The 22,572-nt window shown below is 34.4% G+C and overlaps 2 protein-coding genes across 2 annotated transcripts; one reads left to right on the top strand and one right to left on the bottom strand.

Annotated features, from left to right (window-relative positions):
• Positions 1 to 302: 302 nt before the first annotated feature.
• Positions 303 to 3,281, bottom strand: LOC140047834 (uncharacterized). Its single transcript, XM_072092866.1, has 4 exons — positions 3,275 to 3,281; positions 2,659 to 2,934; positions 1,976 to 2,087; positions 303 to 1,098 (listed from the first exon to the last, which is right to left on the bottom strand). Exons 1-4 carry the CDS (start codon positions 3,279 to 3,281, stop codon positions 303 to 305), a joined length of 1,191 nt encoding a protein of 396 aa, XP_071948967.1.
• A 14,225-nt stretch (positions 3,282 to 17,506) lies between these two features.
• LOC140047400 (5-hydroxytryptamine receptor-like) lies at positions 17,507 to 19,740 on the top strand. Its single transcript, XM_072092415.1, has one exon. It carries the CDS (start codon positions 17,557 to 17,559, stop codon positions 18,676 to 18,678), a length of 1,122 nt encoding a protein of 373 aa, XP_071948516.1. The 5' UTR covers positions 17,507 to 17,556; the 3' UTR covers positions 18,679 to 19,740.
• Positions 19,741 to 22,572: the final 2,832 nt, after the last annotated feature.

The following is a 22,572-nucleotide window of genomic DNA, read 5'->3' as shown; positions in this document are numbered from 1 at the left end:
TCTTTCCGTTAAAAACAACTTGTTGCTTACGTCCAGTTAAAAATGATTCCAACCAAGGCAACATGGAACCACCAATTCCATAGGTTCTTTTTAGTTTGGAAATCATTGTAGAGTGCGAAATGGAATCAAATGCACGACTATAGTCCAGTGCAACAATATCAATGCGTGGGACACCTTTGTCAAGTAAGGTTGTCCATGATGTTATCGCCTCGGCTAGCAAGCTTGAACAAGATTTACCAGGAATAAATACATGCTGCGCATCATACAGAAGGCCGAACTCGTTTAGGTGGTTACGAAGTTCATCAGCAACTATGCTCTCCAATACAAAATAGCGAAGTTAAGGCTACCGGTCTGTAATTTTTCAATTCGCCTTTCTTGCTCTTTTTGTGAATGGGAGCAATATTTGCATCTTTCCAGGCCGAAGGTACTTCGCCACTAGACAAGTTATAATTGTATATGTCTGTCAGCAGTGGTGACAGACTAGCAGCACATAGCTTCAGCATAGACGATGTCACACTGTCAGGACCAGGTGCTTTTCCATTTTTTAAGTTTTTCAATTTTTTATATACAGTGACAGGGTGAATATATATGTTTTCCAGAGTTGGAATATCCAGATTAGGAGAACTTATAGTATAATTTTCGTCACTTGAAGGCTCAGTAAAATATGATGAAAATAAGGAATTAAATGAATCTGCGATAATGATAGGATCGGAACATGCTATACCGTTGACTTCAAAGATGGAACACTGATCTGACTGTCTTTTAGACCAGAACTGCTTCGTATTGTCCGGCTTAGACATTAGGTCATTTAAATATTGACTTTTACATCGACCTATATCATATTTCACTTTATTACGAATTTTCTTGTAACTATTCCAGTGTTCAACAGTGCCTGAAGACTTTGCACGTTTAAATAGTCGACGTTTTAATGTTACAAGACGCTTAATATCCGGAGAAATCCACGGTTTGGTTTTCTTTTTCTGTCTTCTGTTAGGGATTGCGGCATTGATACAGTCCATAAATAATGATTGGAACTTTTCCCATGTTTTGTTAACAGATTTGTCATCATAAATTGAGTCCCATGTGATTCTACTGACACTATTGTTAAGTAATTCTATGTCAGTCTTATTATACAAGTATTTTGTCCTTATCGGCTAGGCTCACCGCGAATCCGAAAAGAAATCATGCAGTGATCAGATGTTGAGAATGGTTCCATAACACGTATGTCACACACTTGTTGATCACAGTTGGTAAATAGTAGGTCAGTGAGAGTGCTATTTCGATCTAAACTGGTTGCAATTCTCATTGGTTCCTCAATCATCTGACGAAGCCAACTCCCGGTGACTCCAATCAAACTCAAGTCCATTTGATGAACCAGATTGTCAAAGCAGGAAAGTTTGTTCTTTAAACTGCTGGCATTCATACATACTCCAGTCAGACATGGATTGCCTCTATGAACATCATCATCCGATTGATCATCCCGGATAGAGTCCAAAGAGTCATTCAACCGCGGCAACAAATGGTAACAATATCAACACTAGTAATTGTGTCAAGTATCTGGGTATTGAAATAGATCAAAATTTAACGTGTTCTGAATATGCATGTAAAACCATTAAGAAAATTAATAATAGGCTTAAGTTTATGTACCGCCAACGTAAGATACTAAGTTGTAAGAATCGTAAACTATTATGCTCTGCTCTCATCCAATGTGTTTTTGATTATGCTGCATCTTCTTGGTTCTGTGGAACCAGTAAAGCTATCCAAAGAAAACTACAAATTGCTCAAAACAAAATGGTTAGACTCATAAAAGGAGTTGAACCCAGAAGACATATAGGTGCTGATCAATTAGACGATTATGGATTGTTAAATGTAAAATATCGAGTAAAGTTCTTGCAAATTAGCCAAGTTCATAAAATATTTATGGGCAGAAGTGCTTCATACCTAAACGAAAACTTTCGTAGAGTTAATAACTTACATGGTCACTTCACTCGTGGTAGTAAACTCAATTTTGTTGTACCTAAAGTCCAAGGCATAGAATGTAATACGTTCTATTTTAATGCAATCAGAGAATGGAATAACCTTCCTGACTATATTAAACAAATTTCCAACACATCTAAATTTAAAACTGAATTGAAACAATATTACAAAATTAAACATAGATAAATTATTATTGTGCCATTATATCAGATGTTTTGCTTATATGCTTATATATTTATGAACCCCGTCTTATAATGTTTGTTTTGTTAAAATTATAATTACTATCTTTTTAGGGACCACATTGGAATTAAGTTGTTTTACTTAAAACGACTTTATGTGTTTTCCCGTGCATCGTCAGACTTCATTAATCCCGCCATTTTTATTTGCTTTTTTGATGTACATGTATATTAATATTTAAGGTGATTTTATATATTATTGATGTATTTTTAATGTTATTTATTGAGATGCCAAATAAATGAATGAAAGAAAGAAAGAAAATGCACATACAAAACCAGGTGTAATTCCTATCTTTATAAAACCGTCTATAATTAACCTGAGAAATCGAGACACAAATAGCATGGAAAACCATTTGAAAATTGCAGCAAGTAGCCTGCTGACGGTTCCGAAAAATGTCACTAGCGCAAGTACCACATATACTAGAGCCTGTCACACCAGACCTACCTACAAAACTAGATTCAGAACGTTTTAGAGCATCGGTCGACCTAGAAGTGGAATCAGGCCCTGGGTTAGGGTGGATATCCACGCATAATGATAGAAGATCTATATTAAATGTGGACACTGAACTGGTATCATGGGCCACCCTGCTCTTTGAAAACGTCCTATGTTGTAGCATAGACCTACGATATACTGACTTGTACTTAGGTATCCCAATATAGACTCTAGAGTAAACTTTATTAATAAACTCTGTACCATTCTTTGAACAACTCGAATCAGGAACTACAAGACAATAACGGCAAAAAGCTAAACTAATCAAAACAATGGATATCTGTGAATAATAGACCATAATTTATATTAAAAAATTAATAACGTCAGTCAATTCGGCTTAAGACAAAAAATATAACTATAGGCCTATACGATATATTTTATGAGGCCCATTTCTGCATATGTTATACGATAGGCCTTATACGATATATTTCTGGTAGTATAGAGAATGCGTTCTGTTTATTTAATTGAGTATACAAGTTGCCCACTTAACTGATTTTGTTTTAGGTAATTAATCCCGCCCGTAAACAACACAGAAACACTCCCCACCACCCCACCATCTCTCTAATCATACCTTCCATCGTGTCATACGACGTCAATACAAATGTCATGACAGAATGTGTATGCATTTATTTAAAAGGTTAAATATAAATGACGACATGCAGTTATGTCTAGTATTACTCGCTTTCATAACACTCAAATTGCGATACATATTCAATTGCAATATATATATATCAATATTATGCACTGCGATAACTATTACCAGTTTATTAAGCAACATACATCAAGAGGTATATACAACAGTTTTCATTTATTTCAAATAATCTTTGCAATACATTATGTAAAGTAAGACTACAGTGGTAATAGTGATATATACTATATATGTCCGATACATAGTCCTCCGTAACGTCAATTTCGCCTTTTTTTTCTCGAACATAACCCTTTTTTCCCATCTAACGTAGAAAGACGATCTGTATGTATTTCATGATATTTTACAATATTCTTCGTATACAGTATTATAATTTAAAGTTCAGGCACAATAAATGACCTTTAGTAAATGACCTTTATAAATGACCTTTAGTCTAGTCAAATGTATATACATCAAATGTGTGTGTAACAGAAGTCACGACAAAAAACATGAATTTCTCTTGAAATGGTCAAATACAGAATTTAGTAAAATGTTGCTATAGACCTAAAAACTAGATCTTTTTTCAGTAGTTGTAGTTTAACCTGATGTAATACCATATCTGGTAGAACACGAACATAACATTCCTGAAGTTAAATAGCAACACACACAATGTCACACACAATGTCACACACAATGTCAAATTATAATATTGTTATACCTAGGCCTATATTTTGTCATTTGATATTTTTTTCCACATCGCTTATAATTGCTTCTTTTATCTTATACAAAGGAATATAGATTTTACTCTGCAATTTGCACTAGAATTCGCTCACTAATAATAAGAAAGTACTTATGTTTACGAAGTCGTGTAACCCACACATACACAAATACACAAATCACTATAAAACATTGGGGAAACTATAGTTTGGTATTTATTTGAATGTATGATCAATACATGTTTTTGCCCGTACCTGACCTTTAAAAGGAGAAATAATGACACAACCTAGGCCTACACGAATTAATGCCACAATACTAAACATATTTATGGACCCCCATCCACAAATACTAGATACAGTCGTGGTGGAATTGTTTACCTTTAACAAGTGGCAATTTTTGACAGATCAACGTATGAGAGATACACATTTGTTAGTATACCTTGTATTGGGAGGGATCACACAATCAACAATGACTTTGTTAGAAATAAATATTTTGTTTTTAGGCAGTTACAGTAAAATGTGTATTTATTAAGGATCAAACACAATATTTGCTGAATAGCAAATAACAAATATCACCTAACCAAATATAACCTAGTTGCAAATTATTACCGGATGATAATCTCACAGCATTTTTTTTACAATAATAGGTAATCTTTTATGGTTTATGCTATTTCTATACTTATTTTCATAGCTAATAACTGTATTTAGAATTTTTTAACGATATATTTTTTATCTCGTTTTAATCCTCAAATGCTCTACTTTGCGGATTATGACTCATTATACTACTATATATAGTGTATTTGTAGGCGCTATATCTCAGTATTCTAGATTTTAGATAATAGCTCCAGTTTATTATTAGGTTTGTTCTGATCTTAATTTATATGGTTGTTTTTAAATTTTTATTATAGCATGGATCTATTTCTATGACCCTGTTTTAGTAGTAGAAAATATACTGATGTTTATATAGGACATATTTGTTGGCAGCAAAAATGGTTTAGGGCTATTTAAATTTACATTTATTTAACTTTATTAAATTTAAAGGTAGGAACATTTAAAATCAATGTATAAAGTTCGACTTATTTTCTTATCGCGAACGTGTTAAACTGTTACCCTTTAGAACCTGCCATATTCTACATAACACCATGTTGAATTAAAACATTTATTGTCAAAAGGTTGTTCCAACAAATGCCAACTCCCATTTATTACTTTGTTAACATAGTTACCGGCGGCGCGTCTATATACACATAGACCCCTTGACATCCTTGGGTTAATGTACTCTGTATCTATTGATGAGTCTACGTATTATTCGTGGAGTAGTGATATAACATTTCATATCATAATTTTCTTATCACGAACATGATGACAATACGTGTCAAAACATTGCTTGAAAAAATGTTGCATTCTCCCAACACCTGTCATCATCTCCACTCCGCCGCCGGTCCACCCACCCTCCCCCAACACCTGTCATCATCTCCACTCCGCCGCCGGTCCACACATCCTGCGCCCATCATAATGTTCTTATCGCGTATTTTTAGCCTGGGAAAAATAAAGTTGTATACGCATGCTGAATTTAAAATCTAGGAAGAAAAGATGATCCCAAATTGCTTGACTAGAATGATTAAAAGATAGCTTAAATGTAAAGGGTAAATGTTAAATCTCTGTAATGCTGTTATCTTGGGTCTGTTAGTGGCGGTTTTCATCGCTGTTGTTTTTATTTCATTTCATTTTATTGCATATCAAAATCGCAGCCAATGGCTGAATTACATGATACTTACAAATATAAAAACATTTAAAACAGGCATAAAACATCAATTGAATAAATTAAAATGTAGTATAAATGATTGATTGATTGATTGATTGATTGTATTTCAAACCATTGTCCTTGTTTTCTGTATACTATCAAACTGTTTGCACTTCATTCCTCCACTGTTCCCGATATCACCCTCGTTCCTACATTATGCCAATGCTCATCTGTTCCTGAAATCGACAGCTCTTTTCTCCTTTTTTGTCTTCTTTTTTGGGTTCTTCCCACTTTTATTTCATCGAAAACTTATCATAAACATGGAATTGTTAATATAACAAAATGTATATAAAAACAGTATATTTATGATAAAGTATTGAATAGTAATTGCATTGTAAGCTATAAACACATTATATATGAATTATTCTGGTATACATGAATCAACAGCTCTTTCTACTTTGTGCATTCCATCGTTATTGGTTTTTTTTTCATTGGATTACGAATTAAAGAATAAAAGAAATGAATGTGGTGGATCCAGGAGGTTCATGACCTTTTACCTGTAATTTAAACAATTTCTTCAGAAGACCACTAGCCATCAGCGAAAGCTCGGTGGTGTAGAGTGAACGCCAGGCTAGTGATCTGGAGGTCGTGGGTTTGAGTCCCACCCGAGAATTACTTGCGTAAAATGTCACAAGTATTCTCAATGTACTTAGTATGAATTACAAATTACGTCACAGTAGGGCTAAACATCAGACCAATCATGATGGCAATACTTATTATGGATTTTAAACGCTTAAGTAAACGCACTGCAAAATAATAATGGACCGAACGTTGACAAGTAAAAAACACGCAGAATGTAATTACCCATTTTGTCTTTTGTAATTTATCGGCGAAGTCAATGCATTAGTATAAGTAGTGTATATTCCCCAAGCGAAAACTTGGTCTATGTAGTTAAATTGATTAAATTTAACAAAAAGAGAATTACATGTTGTATTTTAAGACAATGTTGTCAACCGCTTGACACAAGTTCAATTTGTGATTTTGTGAGACTAGAGCTTTGATTTACAGAATGATGGTAGTAATTCACCTCGTATATTCGATCATGGCAACCTTAGCATTTGGATGCTGAGCTCCGAAGATCAAACGATTTAACTGTGGCTGCGACACGACCAGTTCTACGCCGCGAAGTATACATAAGTAGGCTGCCTGTGATTTCTCAGACAGTACTGTTGGTATTTGTCGCAGCCAGACATAAGACCAAAGGACTGTTACGAGTTCCTATCTTGGCAAGGCGAGATCGGTGTCCTGTGTTGAATTACCTTGATTCAAATCCAGTCATCCTTTCTTCTTGTGAGATGTTCAGTTTATCATTCTTCATTAGTTCGTTTGGCTTTCATGTTGTTTGTGCATGGTGTGTTTTTTAGCCGTCTTTTGAAGCATTTTGTGAAGAAGGCCTTTTTTTACATTGCCTGTTATTGCCTTGCATGTATGTTTGTTTTGATAACATCCACAATCAAGTTATCTTACTTATTTTATACCAACATCCCATGATTTATCGTCATGAAAATCGATATATTGGTGACGTCACAAAATTGATTAAATTGAAATATTACGTTATCTTTATCTAATTATGAGCCGAAAATATCAAATACCACGCCTTCGTTTGCTCTCTCCGTTTTCAAACTTCTTCATCGCTTAAATGTATTTATCTATATATTTGAATATAATCCCAATTATCATATCAAGTAAGGTGTGTATCTTGCTGATCTCATTCGTGTAATGGAAAGACAATATTTTGGCTCATGTAATTGAAAATGTCATCTATCCAGCGTGCTATACACCAGAGCATTCAAACATTATGCACAGTTTGTTAAACTACTCATCGGACTCACCTCTGGGCCAGCAAATGATCTCTTTCAATTTATTACTGTTAGATTCAAGATTCACCTTGACGGTTGTATTTACTTAGCATTCCCTCTACTATTCGTTATGTATATCAATTTCTCCTTCTATTTCTTGACCGTTATTTAGGTCGGTCTTACAAAGTCAGTGGGGAGATCCGATTTATTAGAAACAATCCGTGGTTAAAGCAGACAACAAATCAAAAGAGTTGTACGTTATTGAGTATATCTCTGTGGATTGTTGTAAGGCTGGCAAGGCAATGATATAACATCATTTTGATCTATATGAAAAACAAATTTGATTCCTCGCTTAAAGAAAGCATAACATGAAGTTCTGAAATTTAAAGTTTACCAATTGGACATCATAATAGTACTGTAAATGTAAGTAATCTGATAAATAGTCTTAAACATGCTTTTCGTTTATTTACTTATTCATAAGCAGACACACGAATCTTTAGTTTGTGTAGAGTCATAGACAGTAAATTATGTTAGGTTGTCCGTCACACCGAAACACAATGGAAGCACCGTTGTGATCGACTGTACGCAATAGACAGCATAACGACAGCATAAATGGTTATCCTTAGTTCTAGAACAAAAACTATTCTAATTTCTTTTGTTTATTGCAAGAAAAATGCTTGTTTATCTATTTATCGTCGATCGTTATCGTTCTAGTGTAACTAGGCCTTTATATCTACATAGTATGTAAGCCTACATACATGTGTACATGTCTACATCTATACGTTATATAGTACTGTATGTAGGCATATACGTGTTTACAGAGTATTTATAATCAGGTCGTGTAAAGCCCACAAAGTATGTATACGTAATAGAGTATACTCCACACGTGTTTCAAGTTGTTCACATATGTATACATAGAGTATACTCCACACGTGTTTCAAGTTGTTCACATAGTATGTATACATAGAGTATACTCCACACGTGTTTCAAGTTGTTCACATAGTATGTATACATAGAGTATACTCCACACGTGTTTCAAGTTGTTCACATAGTATGTATACGTAATAGAGTATACTCCACACGTGTTTCAAGTTGTTCACATAGTATGTATACATAGAGTATACTCCACACGTGTTTCAAGTTGTTCACATAGTATGTATACATAGAGTATACTCCACACGTGTTTCAAGTTGTTCACATAGTATGTATACATAGAGTATACTCCACACGTGTTTCAAGTTGTTCACATAGTATGTATACGTAATAGAGTATACTCCACACGTGTTTCAAGTTGTTCACATAGTATGTATACATAGAGTATACTCCACACGTGTTTCAAGTTGTTCACATAGTATGTATACATAGAGTATACTCCACACGTGTTTCAAGTTGTTCACATAGTATGTATATGTAATAGAGTATACTCCACACGTGTTTCAAGTTGTTCACATAGTATGTATACATAATAGAGTATACTCCACACGTGTTTCAAGTTGTTCACATAGTATGTATACATAGAGTATACTCCACACGTGTTTCAAGTTGTTCACATAGTATGTATACATAATAGAGTATACTCCACACGTGTTTCAAGTTGTTCACATAGTATGTATACATAGAGTAGGCCTATACTCCACACGTGTTTCAAGTTGTTCACATAGTATGTATACATAGAGTATACTCCACACGTGTTTCAAGTTGTTCACATAGTATGTATACATAATAGAGTATACTCCACACGTGTTTCAAGTTGTTCACATAGTATGTATACATAGAGTATACTCCACACGTGTTTCAAGTTGTTCACATAGTATGTATACATAGAGTATACTCCACACGTGTTTCAAGTTGTTCACATAGTATGTATACATAGAGTATACTCCACACGTGTTTCAAGTTGTTCACATAGTATGTATATGTAATAGAGTATACTCCACACGTGTTTCAAGTTGTTCACATAGTATGTATACATAGAGTATACTCCACACTTGTTTCAAGTTGTTCACATAGTATGTATACATAGAGTATACTCCACACGTGTTTCAAGTTGTTCACATAGTATGTATACATAATAGAGTATACTCCACACGTGTTTCAAGTTGTTCACATAGTATGTATACATAGAGTATACTCCACACGTGTTTCAAGTTGTTCACATAGTATGTATACATAGAGTATACTCCACACGTGTTTCAAGTTGTTCACATAGTATGTATACATAGAGTATACTCCACACGTGTTTCAAGTTGTTCACATAGTATGTATACATAATAGAGTATACTCCACACGTGTTTCAAGTTGTTCACATAGTATGTATACATAGAGTATACTCCACACGTGTTTCAAGTTGTTCACATAGTATGTAACACAATGATGTCGATTCAATTTTTGTTGACTCTGGTTTCGGAAATTAAAAAAAATGAAATTGAAATTGAATAATTTAATGTGACATTGATTATGATAAGTTTGAAAATCATTTAGAAGAAGAAACCAGTAAATATACTGTCAATTCCAGCTTATAATCGGCCAGGATTTAGACTTCCGTCAATTAATCTTAATATTTGTGATAGGTGGATTATTTACCAGATAACTGCGCGTACATTATGATTAACTATTCCAAATGCTAAGGCGGCATGCTCTTTCATCATCAGTGTGTCATAAATGTGCTTTTACAATACTATCGTATATAATACATATTTTGCAACTTTATATTTAAACCTGGCGGCTGTACAGTATAGTAATATACAAAACAAATTAAAATTCATTACTGGAGGACGTGGCGGAGAGTAAGCCTGCAGACGAAACAACCGGGATTCGAACCACCATGGGTGTTTCGGATACAGCGAATGTCGAAGGGTTTTTTTTTTAAATTCAAATAGAAAATATGACTTTTAAGTCATATTTTATATTTATTTTCATATTTATATTTAAATCAGTTTGCTTAACTTAGTTCAATCTGGTATTACACGTAGGCCTGCAAGATTGGTGTCTTTTAATTGCTATACGCCCCCTGGATGATTGATTAAGGGTTAGGTTAGGGTCTAGTACAGGAGTCGCATTACGTATGGTGTTGTGATATTTGACAATTAAACAGTACCGAAAATCGGTTTGGTAATACACATTGTTATGTTGATAATCCTATAGAACACCTAAAAGATTGATTTTTAATACAACAATCACCGCATACAATAACCATTGTGATGAAATCTATCTTTTTCTAAGAAAATGTCTTAGACTATTATAGAAAAGCGCTTTTAAATTAATACAACTTGTCTGAATGTAATGTCTCTTCATATGAAAATGGCAACAAAGTTTTTTGAAAACATGTGGAAATGATGAACACATTAAAGGCGTATCCGTGTGGTATGCGTTATGCGTTGTAGGCGAGACCTACATTGAGAAATACCGCGTGTTTTCTGATCGTCGTGAACCTAAAATGGTAGTCAATTAGGACGGCTGGTCTCGCCGCCGATTTTCTCATTTTCCGTTTCAAAGATTTTCTGAGCATCACGTTTCTTTCTAAATGACATTTAGTAAATCTTTCATCATTAGGAGACGCTAAGGAATCCTAGGTATCATACGTCGAATGTGTTCCACTTTTAAATGGAACCTAAAGTTGATTAAAAATGGTAAAAATTAGATAACCCGCCGTTGTTGTGTGTTTGTTCTCATTAAGTACGAACTCATAAAGAAATGGCGCCAGAAACTTGACATTTAAATGTGTGAATCAAAGTCATCTCACGATAAGGCGCCAAATCAAACTTGGAGATAATAAAACCGGTCTAGAACAAAGATCTTGTCAATTTATTGTTTGTAGTATCTGATATTCTCTTACAATATTACCTTGGTATTCAACAAATAATTTGAATAGTGAAAACCATGATTGTAACTAAGCCTACCCGTAATTATAAAGTAATGGCATTGTATGTGCTACCTGAGTGTGCGTACGTACCGTATATTGTAACACTACAAATCTGGGTGTATTTAATACATGTTTAAATAGTTTAAATGACTTTACGGCTTCTTGTGGAGAAATGCAATTGATCTTGTCTTTTTAGGTGTTTAAAACGAACTTATTATCCGTTAGTTATAGGCCTACATCGAATATTGATTTTCTTCGAGTGCGTCTGACATCTTTTACCGACATTTATTCAATGCTTATAGGTATACAGTAAGGGAATAAGCAACCAGTAGCTATGCCGTCAATATATTACATTATATCTTGATTTCACTTTTGTGGGTTGCCCTTCTAAATCCGTCTATGATTAGATATTGACTATTATGAATTATAGTTGTACGTGGTGTTATAGGACTGGTATAGAGATTGTGAACGTTTTGTTTCTGCATCATTAATCGCTGGTCGTTTAATAGCACTATTGCATAGTAGAACTTAAAACCGTTGAATGCAACTAAATAACCAACGAAACATATGATAGGAAATCAAGCAGAGCAGTTAATTGATATCAAGATATTGTACATTTTAAAATACAATAGTTAATTATATCTCAACCATAATAGTAATAGTAAATAACGATTATTTTATTTACCTCACGTTTCGCCAACTATCAGTTGGCTTTCTCAAACTGATAGTTTTCGAAACGTCAGGTAAATAAAATAATCGTTATTTACTATTACTATTACGGTTGAGATATAATTAACTATTATATTTTTTTTTTGTAATACCAACCGAATGAATCTTTTTAATGATTGTACATTTTGTTTCAGCGTTGTTGCATTATTACCGTAATCGTCTGTCGTTTACTAACTCTATTCAAATACTTAAATTAAAACCGTTGAATGTAACTAAATAATCAACGACACATGATACGAAATCAAGCGATACAAATTTAATTTATTCATTGGCAAGAATTTATTTAATTTATAATTTACTACAGTATATGGATTGACTTATGGATTGTTGTATTAAATTTAATAATTATAATATTTATGACAAGCTAACAGTATTAATCATAACCTAGCTTATCTGACATTTATAGTTGTAGTTCGTAATTATTAAACTAGATTCTAGCTTTATAGTTATATTAGTTAATTGACACGTCTACTAAATGCTTGTTAGCTGTGCATAAAACACAACTATATAGAACAGATTCTAAAAAGAAATCCGGACTAACTCTTCCCCACCGAACGATATTCAAGCATTTCTGAAGACGAAATCAGTGTACATTTTATTGCAATAAATTGACTGCATCTGTTCTCGTAAAGTTATTAAAAATAAAATAACTACGGTCCGAAAGATCTAACATAGTTAAATCAGTGCGAAATGCATGAAATACTAAGTTAAATATGCGAGGAGGACCTAGATATACGTCAACAGCATGTGAACTCGTTTCAGGGTCGGTTTCAGGAATTTTACACTAGGAAGCGTTCATATACAATAATTGTAAGCCTAAGTCTGTCAAAAATAGATAAGAAAAGATTGTAGATGTCCTTGGTGCTACCCTGAACCCGTCCCCTCGTCTTCGCGTTACATTGATGTAACGGAACAATTCTGTAACATTTGCAGGCCTAGATGAGGTAGAAACATACGATGACAAACATTTTTCTAAATAAAACTGATGTAAAATCTCCGAACGAATACATGGATGTATAATCGATACATGGATGTATAATCGATACATGGATGTATAATCGATAAAAGACAACGGTATCTGCACATAATATGAACATAATTTAATGAGTTTTTGACATTTTTAAATTACATCGACAAACTAGCGTGTGAACGCAATGACATTTTACTTATTGATATTATCTATGTTGTCATATTTCTGTTCGTGTGAATCTTATTAGCTAAACATTAGGATTTAATTTATGAAATCCTGGATTTCAAGTTTTTATTTTTATTGTTTCACACAATACAATATACAAAACATTTGATACATTACCGTGTGAGGAGGACGCATTAAGCCAATGATTTAAGTTTGGTCCTCCAGATAAATAAATATATGATATATAGACCTATCAACGTACAAATAAAGACAAGGACACACATAGTATCTAAGGTCAGATTTTTTGTCTCCTGATTGTTGCCAACTTTTATTATAAAAAAAATCGAATCTCACCTATATTAGTAGTTAGCTTTGTAATGCGAAGGAAGTAATTAAAATAATACCTTTACAAGCAGGTGCTAAAATGTATATATTTTTTAGTAGCCTAGGCTTCTTATACGCTAATGCTATTAAATGTATTTCCATCCTATGGACAATAAAGAGTGCCTGTATCGGTATCTTTTATTTTAATTGTGTAATTAGTTATGTCCATCTGGCACAAATTCTATAAAATTCTCATGGGGAAATTAAGTAGTAAATAAAACAAAAAAAATATATGTATATAGTATATACTGTAGTATGTAGACGTAAAGGCCTATTCACACTAGGACGATAACGATCGCGTAAAGGCCCATTCACACTAGGACGATAACGACGATAAATAGACAGTAATATGAAATATGAAACCTTTTTATTATAGAACTATAGAATAACCATCTATGCTTCCTTTGATGAAAATTATATTTTTACACGTCCAATCAAATGACTTCATTCATTTATTCGGTCAAGATCAACATACAATACATGATTACATAACAATGTTAAAATACAGAAAGTTAAAACTTGAGCCATAATATCGTGACAATACAACGATTTTATTGTTTTTATTTATCATTACGTCATTTGATTGGAATTTTAAAAATATTATTTTTATCAAAACAGCATAAATGATTATCCTATATTTCTAGAACGAAACTAATAGTTGGAATAACATGAATCATAATGTACCTATTATGCTGGAAACATTTTAGATACAATAATCTGATTTTTTTCTGATAATTTGGTTTAATTTGAAAATGTATAAACTCTACCGAGAATGTGTGTGTGTTTTCTTCCAACAACCTATTAATTATTTGGATCTGCATTACCGTGCGAAAAAAAAATCATACGACATTCCACGACGACCTTCATTATCGACTTATTTCTTTTATTTGCTTTGTAATGCGGTACATAACCATCGGTATAATAATATTGCCTTATTTTGTGTTAAGGTCAATTTCAGTTGTGTAATAAGCTCCATTCTATCATAACTGCGGATGGTCAAACTCATCAAAGGGACAAGTGTATGTTAATGTAATACAAGTCCACACCCAACTGGACTTTTATTATCATAGCAAGCCTTCCCACTGCAGTTCGTATTGGATCACACAAGTATCCATATCAAACTGAGTAAAAACATGTTTAAAAGTAGGATGACTGCACTGACTGTAGGACAGGTGTTACGATGTACAGGTGATATTATACGAGCTTACATTGTTCATTTCCATTTTCATGCTGTTTCCATTGCATTAGCTTTACGAGAATCAATAACAATGTATTTCTAATACTAGGCCTGATTAATCTGTATATCATCCCGGTTACAATTGATTGCGTTTCTTTGTTGTATTCATAGTTTGTAATGTAATACATTGCTATTTCAAAGGAAGAGCACCAGGCCTATACTTTATTTATATATAAATCTATAAATATATAATCTATTTTATTGTTTCCCTCCTATTAGTGTTGTGTATAGCCTAAATATACATATTAGACTTTTGTTTATACAGTAGAACCACTATTCAGGTAACAGTCCTATTTGTTTGTCCACTTAGTAGGAATTCTACTGTGTTTAGTTTATAACCATTCAGTATGTTCAATTTCAGAGTAAAATATTAAATAAATAATTTAAGCGTTCAGAAACTGAGCGAAATAATGCAAAGAGGGCGTGCTATTTAATATTTCGGCGCATATCGAAGACATAGATAACTTGATATTGTATTAAAAATAATTAATATAAAATCAATGGCTTGGTCTGATAGAACCTACTGACAGCGATGCATTAAAAAACATTCCGTACAGCTAGACTCCTTTCTAGATGACTTGCGATATCCAGTTAGAATCTATCTAATGACAGCTGTAGAATCGGATTTTGTTTTAAGTGGGGATTGGGAAACATACATACATAGTCTATCTAAATAGAAAGCAAGTAATATTTTTACTAAGAAAATGAAAGGTTAGAGTGTGTAAAATATATGCTCACTTTCATATTCAATGGAACATAACGTTGACGCGCGCGCGTACAAAGAAGTGTCCATTATCATCAACTTTTGAACGTGCCCTGACTGGGAAATCGATTCTGACGTATATTTATTAATGTATTTTTAATCTAGTTTAATTAGCTTAAATCATCAATTCACAATCAATGTTGAAAATGAAGAATTAAAACCACATTAACATTATTTAGTAAACGAATAAGTAAAGAGAATATAATTACTTCCCATTACACATTGCACACTTTTCTCTTTGTTCAATCGGTTCAACTTGTTATTTAAAGTGATTATTATAGGGGATCATGATCAGCTTTGCTGGATGGACTACCCTCCTGAAACATGGTTCAATACAAATCAAGTAAATGACGTTCTTGCTCCAAGTGGGAGCCAAGCTTGCGGTGTTTATAAAAACGTATCGTTATACAATTTAAAAAATGCCTTTATAAGGTTTTGTAATTTTTAAAGCAAAGTTTTATATTAGTTCCTGTATGCAGTGAAAAAGAGCCATACAAACGATTAGGCTTATCATTAATGCCTTAATAAATCTTTATATAATAATCAAACAAAAAGAATGAAGTCACACCCCAAGTCTAAATTACATAAAATATATCCAATCATGTCTTTGACACACTTATTCAATGTCAGTGACCCGGATTGAGATTTATCTAAGCTTTATAAGACTGTCATCACTAACGCCATTTCCAACGGACACCTAACCGAACACTTAAGAGACACTAATTATACCGTCATTACTACGCAAGATACTGTATACGTAATAAAAGACATCTTTAAGAATTAAGAACCTAGTAATGTGTATAAGATAGACTTAAATCATAACGTACGGTGACGTGTATGATTCCTTTTATCGGTAAAAAATTGTCTTTTATAGACTTTTTTAATACATAGTGCAATCTTTGATGAGAAAGTCTTCTCATCAAAAGAGCATGACGTGCCTTACTCATATAATAGAAGACCTATACACAATTCAGGGCCACTTTACACTTTAACCGAAAGTTATTTCTTAATCCTAAAATTGTGATACATTAATTTCGATTCGGACTAAAGCGCAGCGTCAAGCGTGGTTTCCACTAGCTACGCAACGCAAGGACGTAACGCAACGCAAGTGAATTGACCAATCACAAGCGATGGCTTATTCGCTTGTGATTGCTAACTGTCTATTACTTCGCCTGTCATTGGTTAAAACGCTTGCGTTGCGTTTACGTCCTTGCGTTACGTTCTAGTGGGAACCAAGCTTAACGCAACCTACGCAAGGTAAGAAAATGCCCTTCTAATAACTGTCTTTGCCCCCCCCCCCCTCCCCCTCTGCGTGAAATCAAACATGCGATGTTTGCAGCACTGTACGTCGTCGGTTCCCACTTGTGATTACGCAATACGTCGCTGCGTTGCGTTCTAGTGGGAACCACGCTTTAAGCTTGATTCCCACTAGAACGTAACGCAAGGACGTAAACGCAACGCAAGCGTTTTAACCAATGACAAGCGAAGTTATAGACAGTTAGCAATCACCAGCGAATAAGCCATCGCTTGTGATTGGTCAATTCACTTGCGTTGCGTTACGTCCTTGCGTTGCGTCGCCAGTGGGAACCACGCTTTAGAGAACAGATCCACGTGGGCTTCGACCCGGTGTCTTGCCTAACAACAAGAAACTGTTTTTTGTCGTTTAGATATGATACCATAAGAGGATCAATATGGGCAAATAAATAACATTTTGTCAATGCTTATGTCTTTTAGGTACTATAGTATCCTTTATGGAAAACTCGTGTGCGCATGCCACAATCCTTACGCACGTGGCTATATCTATGGAACGTTATTACGTCATCTGCAAGCCACTGAAAGCCAACTACCGATGTACAGCACGTCGTACGGTTATCATGTGCATCGTTGTGTGGTTCGTATCTCTTCTGAGTAGTGTTCCACACCTTGTTCTGTCAAGACACACGCCATGCATTGATTCATCCGGGAACACCAGATATTCCTGCACGTTCTCTTATGAAAATGAATACTTTTCAACAATATATCTCCTTCTTGTCCCTATCCTGTTTTTCTTCTGTCCAGTCGTCTTTTTGTCGACAATCTATGCGAAAGTAGGACTCACTTTGAGGAGACATGACGCATTCATAGCATCAATGAGAGAGCAGAAGGTTTTTAAAGATAAAAAGAGTAAGCCTGTTGCTGATGATTCGAACGTCGGCAAGGACACGCGCGAAATGGCAGTGTTTTTAGGGTTCCGGATGATGGGCATTTGTGGTGTTGATGGTTACGCTTCAGCGAACAACCCTTCGAACGCAAACCGACGATTAAGTCGAGAAAAACTCATTCGAGAAGTTTCCCATACAAACACTAATAGCAATGGAAATGTTAAATTTAATGGTTTTGGGAAAAATTCTGTTTGTATTAATGAAACAGAAGCACTTTCTGAATATCCGTCCGACGAAACGTCTTCTTCTGAAAGACGACTTTCTCAAATTATTGATAACAAAACGAGTCCAGAAGCAAAGTCGTTTCTTGCAAAGTTAACGCGAAATGGCGTTTGCAAAACGTCGTCAAACGCGTCGTACCAGCGTCAACACCACATACGAATTGTGTTTATGTTGATCTGTGTGGTAATTTCTTTTTTTATCTGTTGGTTACCGTTTCGTACGCTCAACTTATGGTTCATGATTAGCCCTACGTCTGTCATACCAACACTGGGACCTTTTGGATTTTACGGAATCGTCATATTTTCACGAGTAATGGTGTATCTGAACTCTGCCATTAACCCAATACTGTACAACGCCATTTCGTCAAAATTTCGAGCAGCGTTTCAAGCGGTTTGTTGCGGCAAACCAATAAAAAACCGCAGACATAATCGTCATTTCCGTTCGACGTCATCGTATCCATCAAGTCTACCAAGTCGAAGGAGCCAGGTAGATCAGGTTTAACTTTCAAGCAGATTCTACGCTTGTGAGTGAACGCCAGCGGAGTGAACGCCAGCAGTGTGTGAACAGTGAAATCGAATAAATGGGAAGAGGAATTGGTTTTAACATGGAATTAAAGTTGAATCTTTTGTAAGCGTAAGGTTATAAGGAACATTGTTTATTTTCTTGTCAATGATATGTTTCCCTGCACAAACTATTTTTTAAAAGAGGAGAAAATTAGAGAGAAATTATATCTATTTATAATATTGTTAACCTATAGATGGAATAAGAATAAGTTTATAATGTATAAAAGCCTTTAATACAATGCCTTGTATTATTATTGTATACCTATTTTGGTATCTTTGAGAAACTCGTATCCTAACGCTTTTGTTGGTAACATGGAAGAGTGACTGGTAAACAATCCGGAAGGAGTAGAATGATCTTGCTTTGTAATGAGTCCGTCCGAAGCTTCTGAGCTTCAAAGTCTGTCAGAAGAACGAAAGAAAATTGAAAGACCGTGTCTATATATCTGGATTGTTAGGTTTCTCAATTGCATTTGTTACGAGATTCTTTAAACTCTGTACTTTGTAAGTATTAGTAAACTGTACACTTTCGCTTGGGGGCGGTAGATGAAAGAGACGTGAATTTTACACGATTAATCTGCGCATGCGTATAACCTCATTATGATCCGTTACTTTCATCGGGATGATATTTGGTAGATTTAACGTTTGTTCTTCGTCTCCGTCGCCAATGTATGTAGATGACTGACGACTAGACTTTTGTAATTTGAATAACTGCTGACGAAATTATTACGATGATGGTCGAAGTGACAGTGATGGGCAAATGGATGCTGAGTTCTAAATAGACTAAACAGAAGGAATTGTATTTCGATATAGAGATGAATAGCCAACGATGACGACGACAGCTTAAACAATGGTGATAAAACTGATTTGAATGATAATGATTCTAATCAGATAATAATTATAAAATGGTAGTACACGCAATCATAATTATTATATAGTGTTGTTTTTTTACACATTTTTGCATCATCTTTGATTTATATGTCTTCTATATATAAATTTACGTAAGGGCAAAATTCGGTAAATCGCGCCTTACTTCTAGAATTTTTACTCGATGGTATATAAAGTTGGTTCGTACTTTCGGTACTGATTTTAACCACCTGATGTAACCCTGTTTACTAATTAAATTAAGTTAGATAATAAGTTATTGACGGTTAAAACGAATTTAGGTTCCAAGATTTGCCCCAAATAGGGGTGTTTTCCGATCGTGGTATACACTGTCTAATGGATGTCCATCTTGAAAAATACCCGCCACAAAAATGCGAGGAGGCTTCGCATTTTCCTATCTCCTCCTACGATAATTGTTTTTAATAGCTGAAAACCGGTTGAACAGCTAGAGTACACCATCATAATGTTGAAGACAGGCCGATTTTCTTTAAAAAATACTATTTTGATAGATTTAATATACGATTATACAAATCTATTGATTTGCGATGAATGGAACATCCCAATCTCTCAGTCTGCCAGAGTTTGGTTTAACACAAGTACTGTAGGTAAATTTATGAGCCCTTGGTTTAACACATACGGTAGGTAAATATATGGGCCCTTTGAGAATAAACTTGCGAGATTGTGGATAGGCTCTACTGTTAGATATATAAACACATTATTATATACAAATAAACTTTATACTGACAGTTCTTTCTCAACGTTTGTATTAATTAATAATTACCAAATATAAACGTCGTAGTGGTGTATCGTGACATGGTACTTTAATATTTCAATCGATTATGACAGTGACAGTTTTAACTAAACTAAATAAAGAATGTTCTCTAATATAATTAGGAATCTCTTGCCATACACGGGGAAAATTAGTGTACAATGAATATTTAAAATAAATAAATAAATAAATAAAATAAAAAAAGTATTAAATCGCAAATGTTTTACTGTATTTAGAGGTATATTATTTATAGGCCTATAAAACATGAAAAAAATATTTCGTTACTGAGTGGATAAAGAATATATTTAAAAATTGTTCCTCTTTGTACCTATCCGCTTTCCCATCCCTCAACCCTAATGTTACATACAAAACACAAATTGGGTTTCTTTAAATGAGTTCAAATCAAAAACTTGGACTCATTTTGTGATAAGTTTCTCCTTCGGAAGTAATTCCCAGGGTGCTAATTTTAGTTGACTACATAAATCATCGTGTCTATTTATTCGTTTCTGTAAACGACAATGTATAGGCCTATAGTCCTGCGGTACGTACATTTGAAATCGCCAGTTTTGTTACGCTGAAATTACTGTGTATTCGAGAACCATCTGTGGGCACGACCTAGATGGTACGCGAGCGAAGCGAGCGTACCATCTAGTTCTTACAAATATGGTCTCTGTTCAATGCATGTCCATTTTTTAAGATCGATATATAGTCTTTATAACTTAGATGGTATCTGGAGTAAATCAATAATAACGGTTGAGCACTTAAGTGCTTTCTAAAGTGCCCTTTGAACTGAGACTGCGCAGTGGGAATTTTGGAGTAATGTATAAACTGGAACGCTCGCCAAGAGCCGCGTAAAACTGGACTTGTTAGTTTGTGATTGGAGAGAGAGATCAATACTTTTATTACCATCTTGCTGGATACCATCCAGTTGTGTAGCTCGTATTTTTTTTATTGTTCTTTTTATAATTTCCATGAAATTTACTAGAGCATGAATTATCTACTATACTCTGTCATCATAAATAATAATATTCCTACATGGAATAGGCCCTACATTCTTTTTATTTTTTTTTCTTCTGATTTCGACATGCACAAAATAATGTGTAGATTTAGATTTAATATTTATTCATAAAGACGAATTTACACAGACGGGCGTAATTAAGCGGAAAACAAAAATATAGAATCTACGTTTTTCTTACGATAATTTACACAGAACGCGTTGTGGACGGGCTGTTGAGCGGAAAGCCGCTGAGTGTAGAAACAGATTTTACGAAAAGCTCGCGCTTTTCCGCTTACCGTTAGTGACCGCTCCTCTGTGTAAATTGACCAATATTTCTCATAACTATCTTGGTTATGATTTACATGATCTTGGCATTTTTATTACTGTCTTGTTCCGACATCATCTGAATCGACATTAGGGACTTATCATTTGCGTGACATCAAAAACTACGACGCAACAGAGCGTATCGAACGCATGACGCGTGATTCCGCGCGCCGACTAGCTGTAAATATGCGTCCATTTCAGCAGATGTCATGAGCAGTCGTCGTCATCAAACAAATTCTACACAATCGCAGTGGTTTTATATAGGCCTACTTGGTTGTTTCCAATGTTTTTTAGTGTTAAATCGCGAATCGAAAAGTTTCTATTATTGACTTTTAAAGTTATTTCTTGCCATTTCTAGAATCATAAAGTTAAACGTAACTAGAACGTAAATTGATAAATGTGGTGTCATGAAATGTTATGGTTCTGTCGGTGATGATGTATTATCCCTGTGGTATTCAACTCACGCTAAAGCTAATAACAGGTATGGCTAGATCTAGACCTAGATGTTACGATGTAGGCCCAGATGTGGGCCTACCTGAAGATATAAATAATCGTTTACGATGTTGGTGGTTATTTGCTGACAAGAAGTGATGATGCGGACGACAAACAATTATGCTGATGTAGTAGTATAAATATAAATGTATAAATACTTGATACAAAATGTATTCACCGTAAGTGTAAAAGTTACGGTGTAAGTCCTGTTTATTATAGGGGGCATCCAAGAAATAGGTATGCAAGTGGTGTACGTAAATCGTAATGGGCCGCAATGGACAGTTCGGATGATCCATCGCGTCGCGATTGGTCAACTCCCCACCCACAATCTAAATAATAATCTGATAATTTGTTAAATTAGTGATGTC

The sequence above is a fragment of the Antedon mediterranea genome, chromosome 4 (assembly GCF_964355755.1).
Source record: "Antedon mediterranea chromosome 4, ecAntMedi1.1, whole genome shotgun sequence".
Classification (NCBI taxonomy): Eukaryota; Metazoa; Echinodermata; class Crinoidea; order Comatulida; family Antedonidae; genus Antedon; species Antedon mediterranea.
The sequence above is the reverse complement of the archived record's forward strand: the minus strand, read 5'-3'. Positions and strand labels throughout refer to the sequence as shown.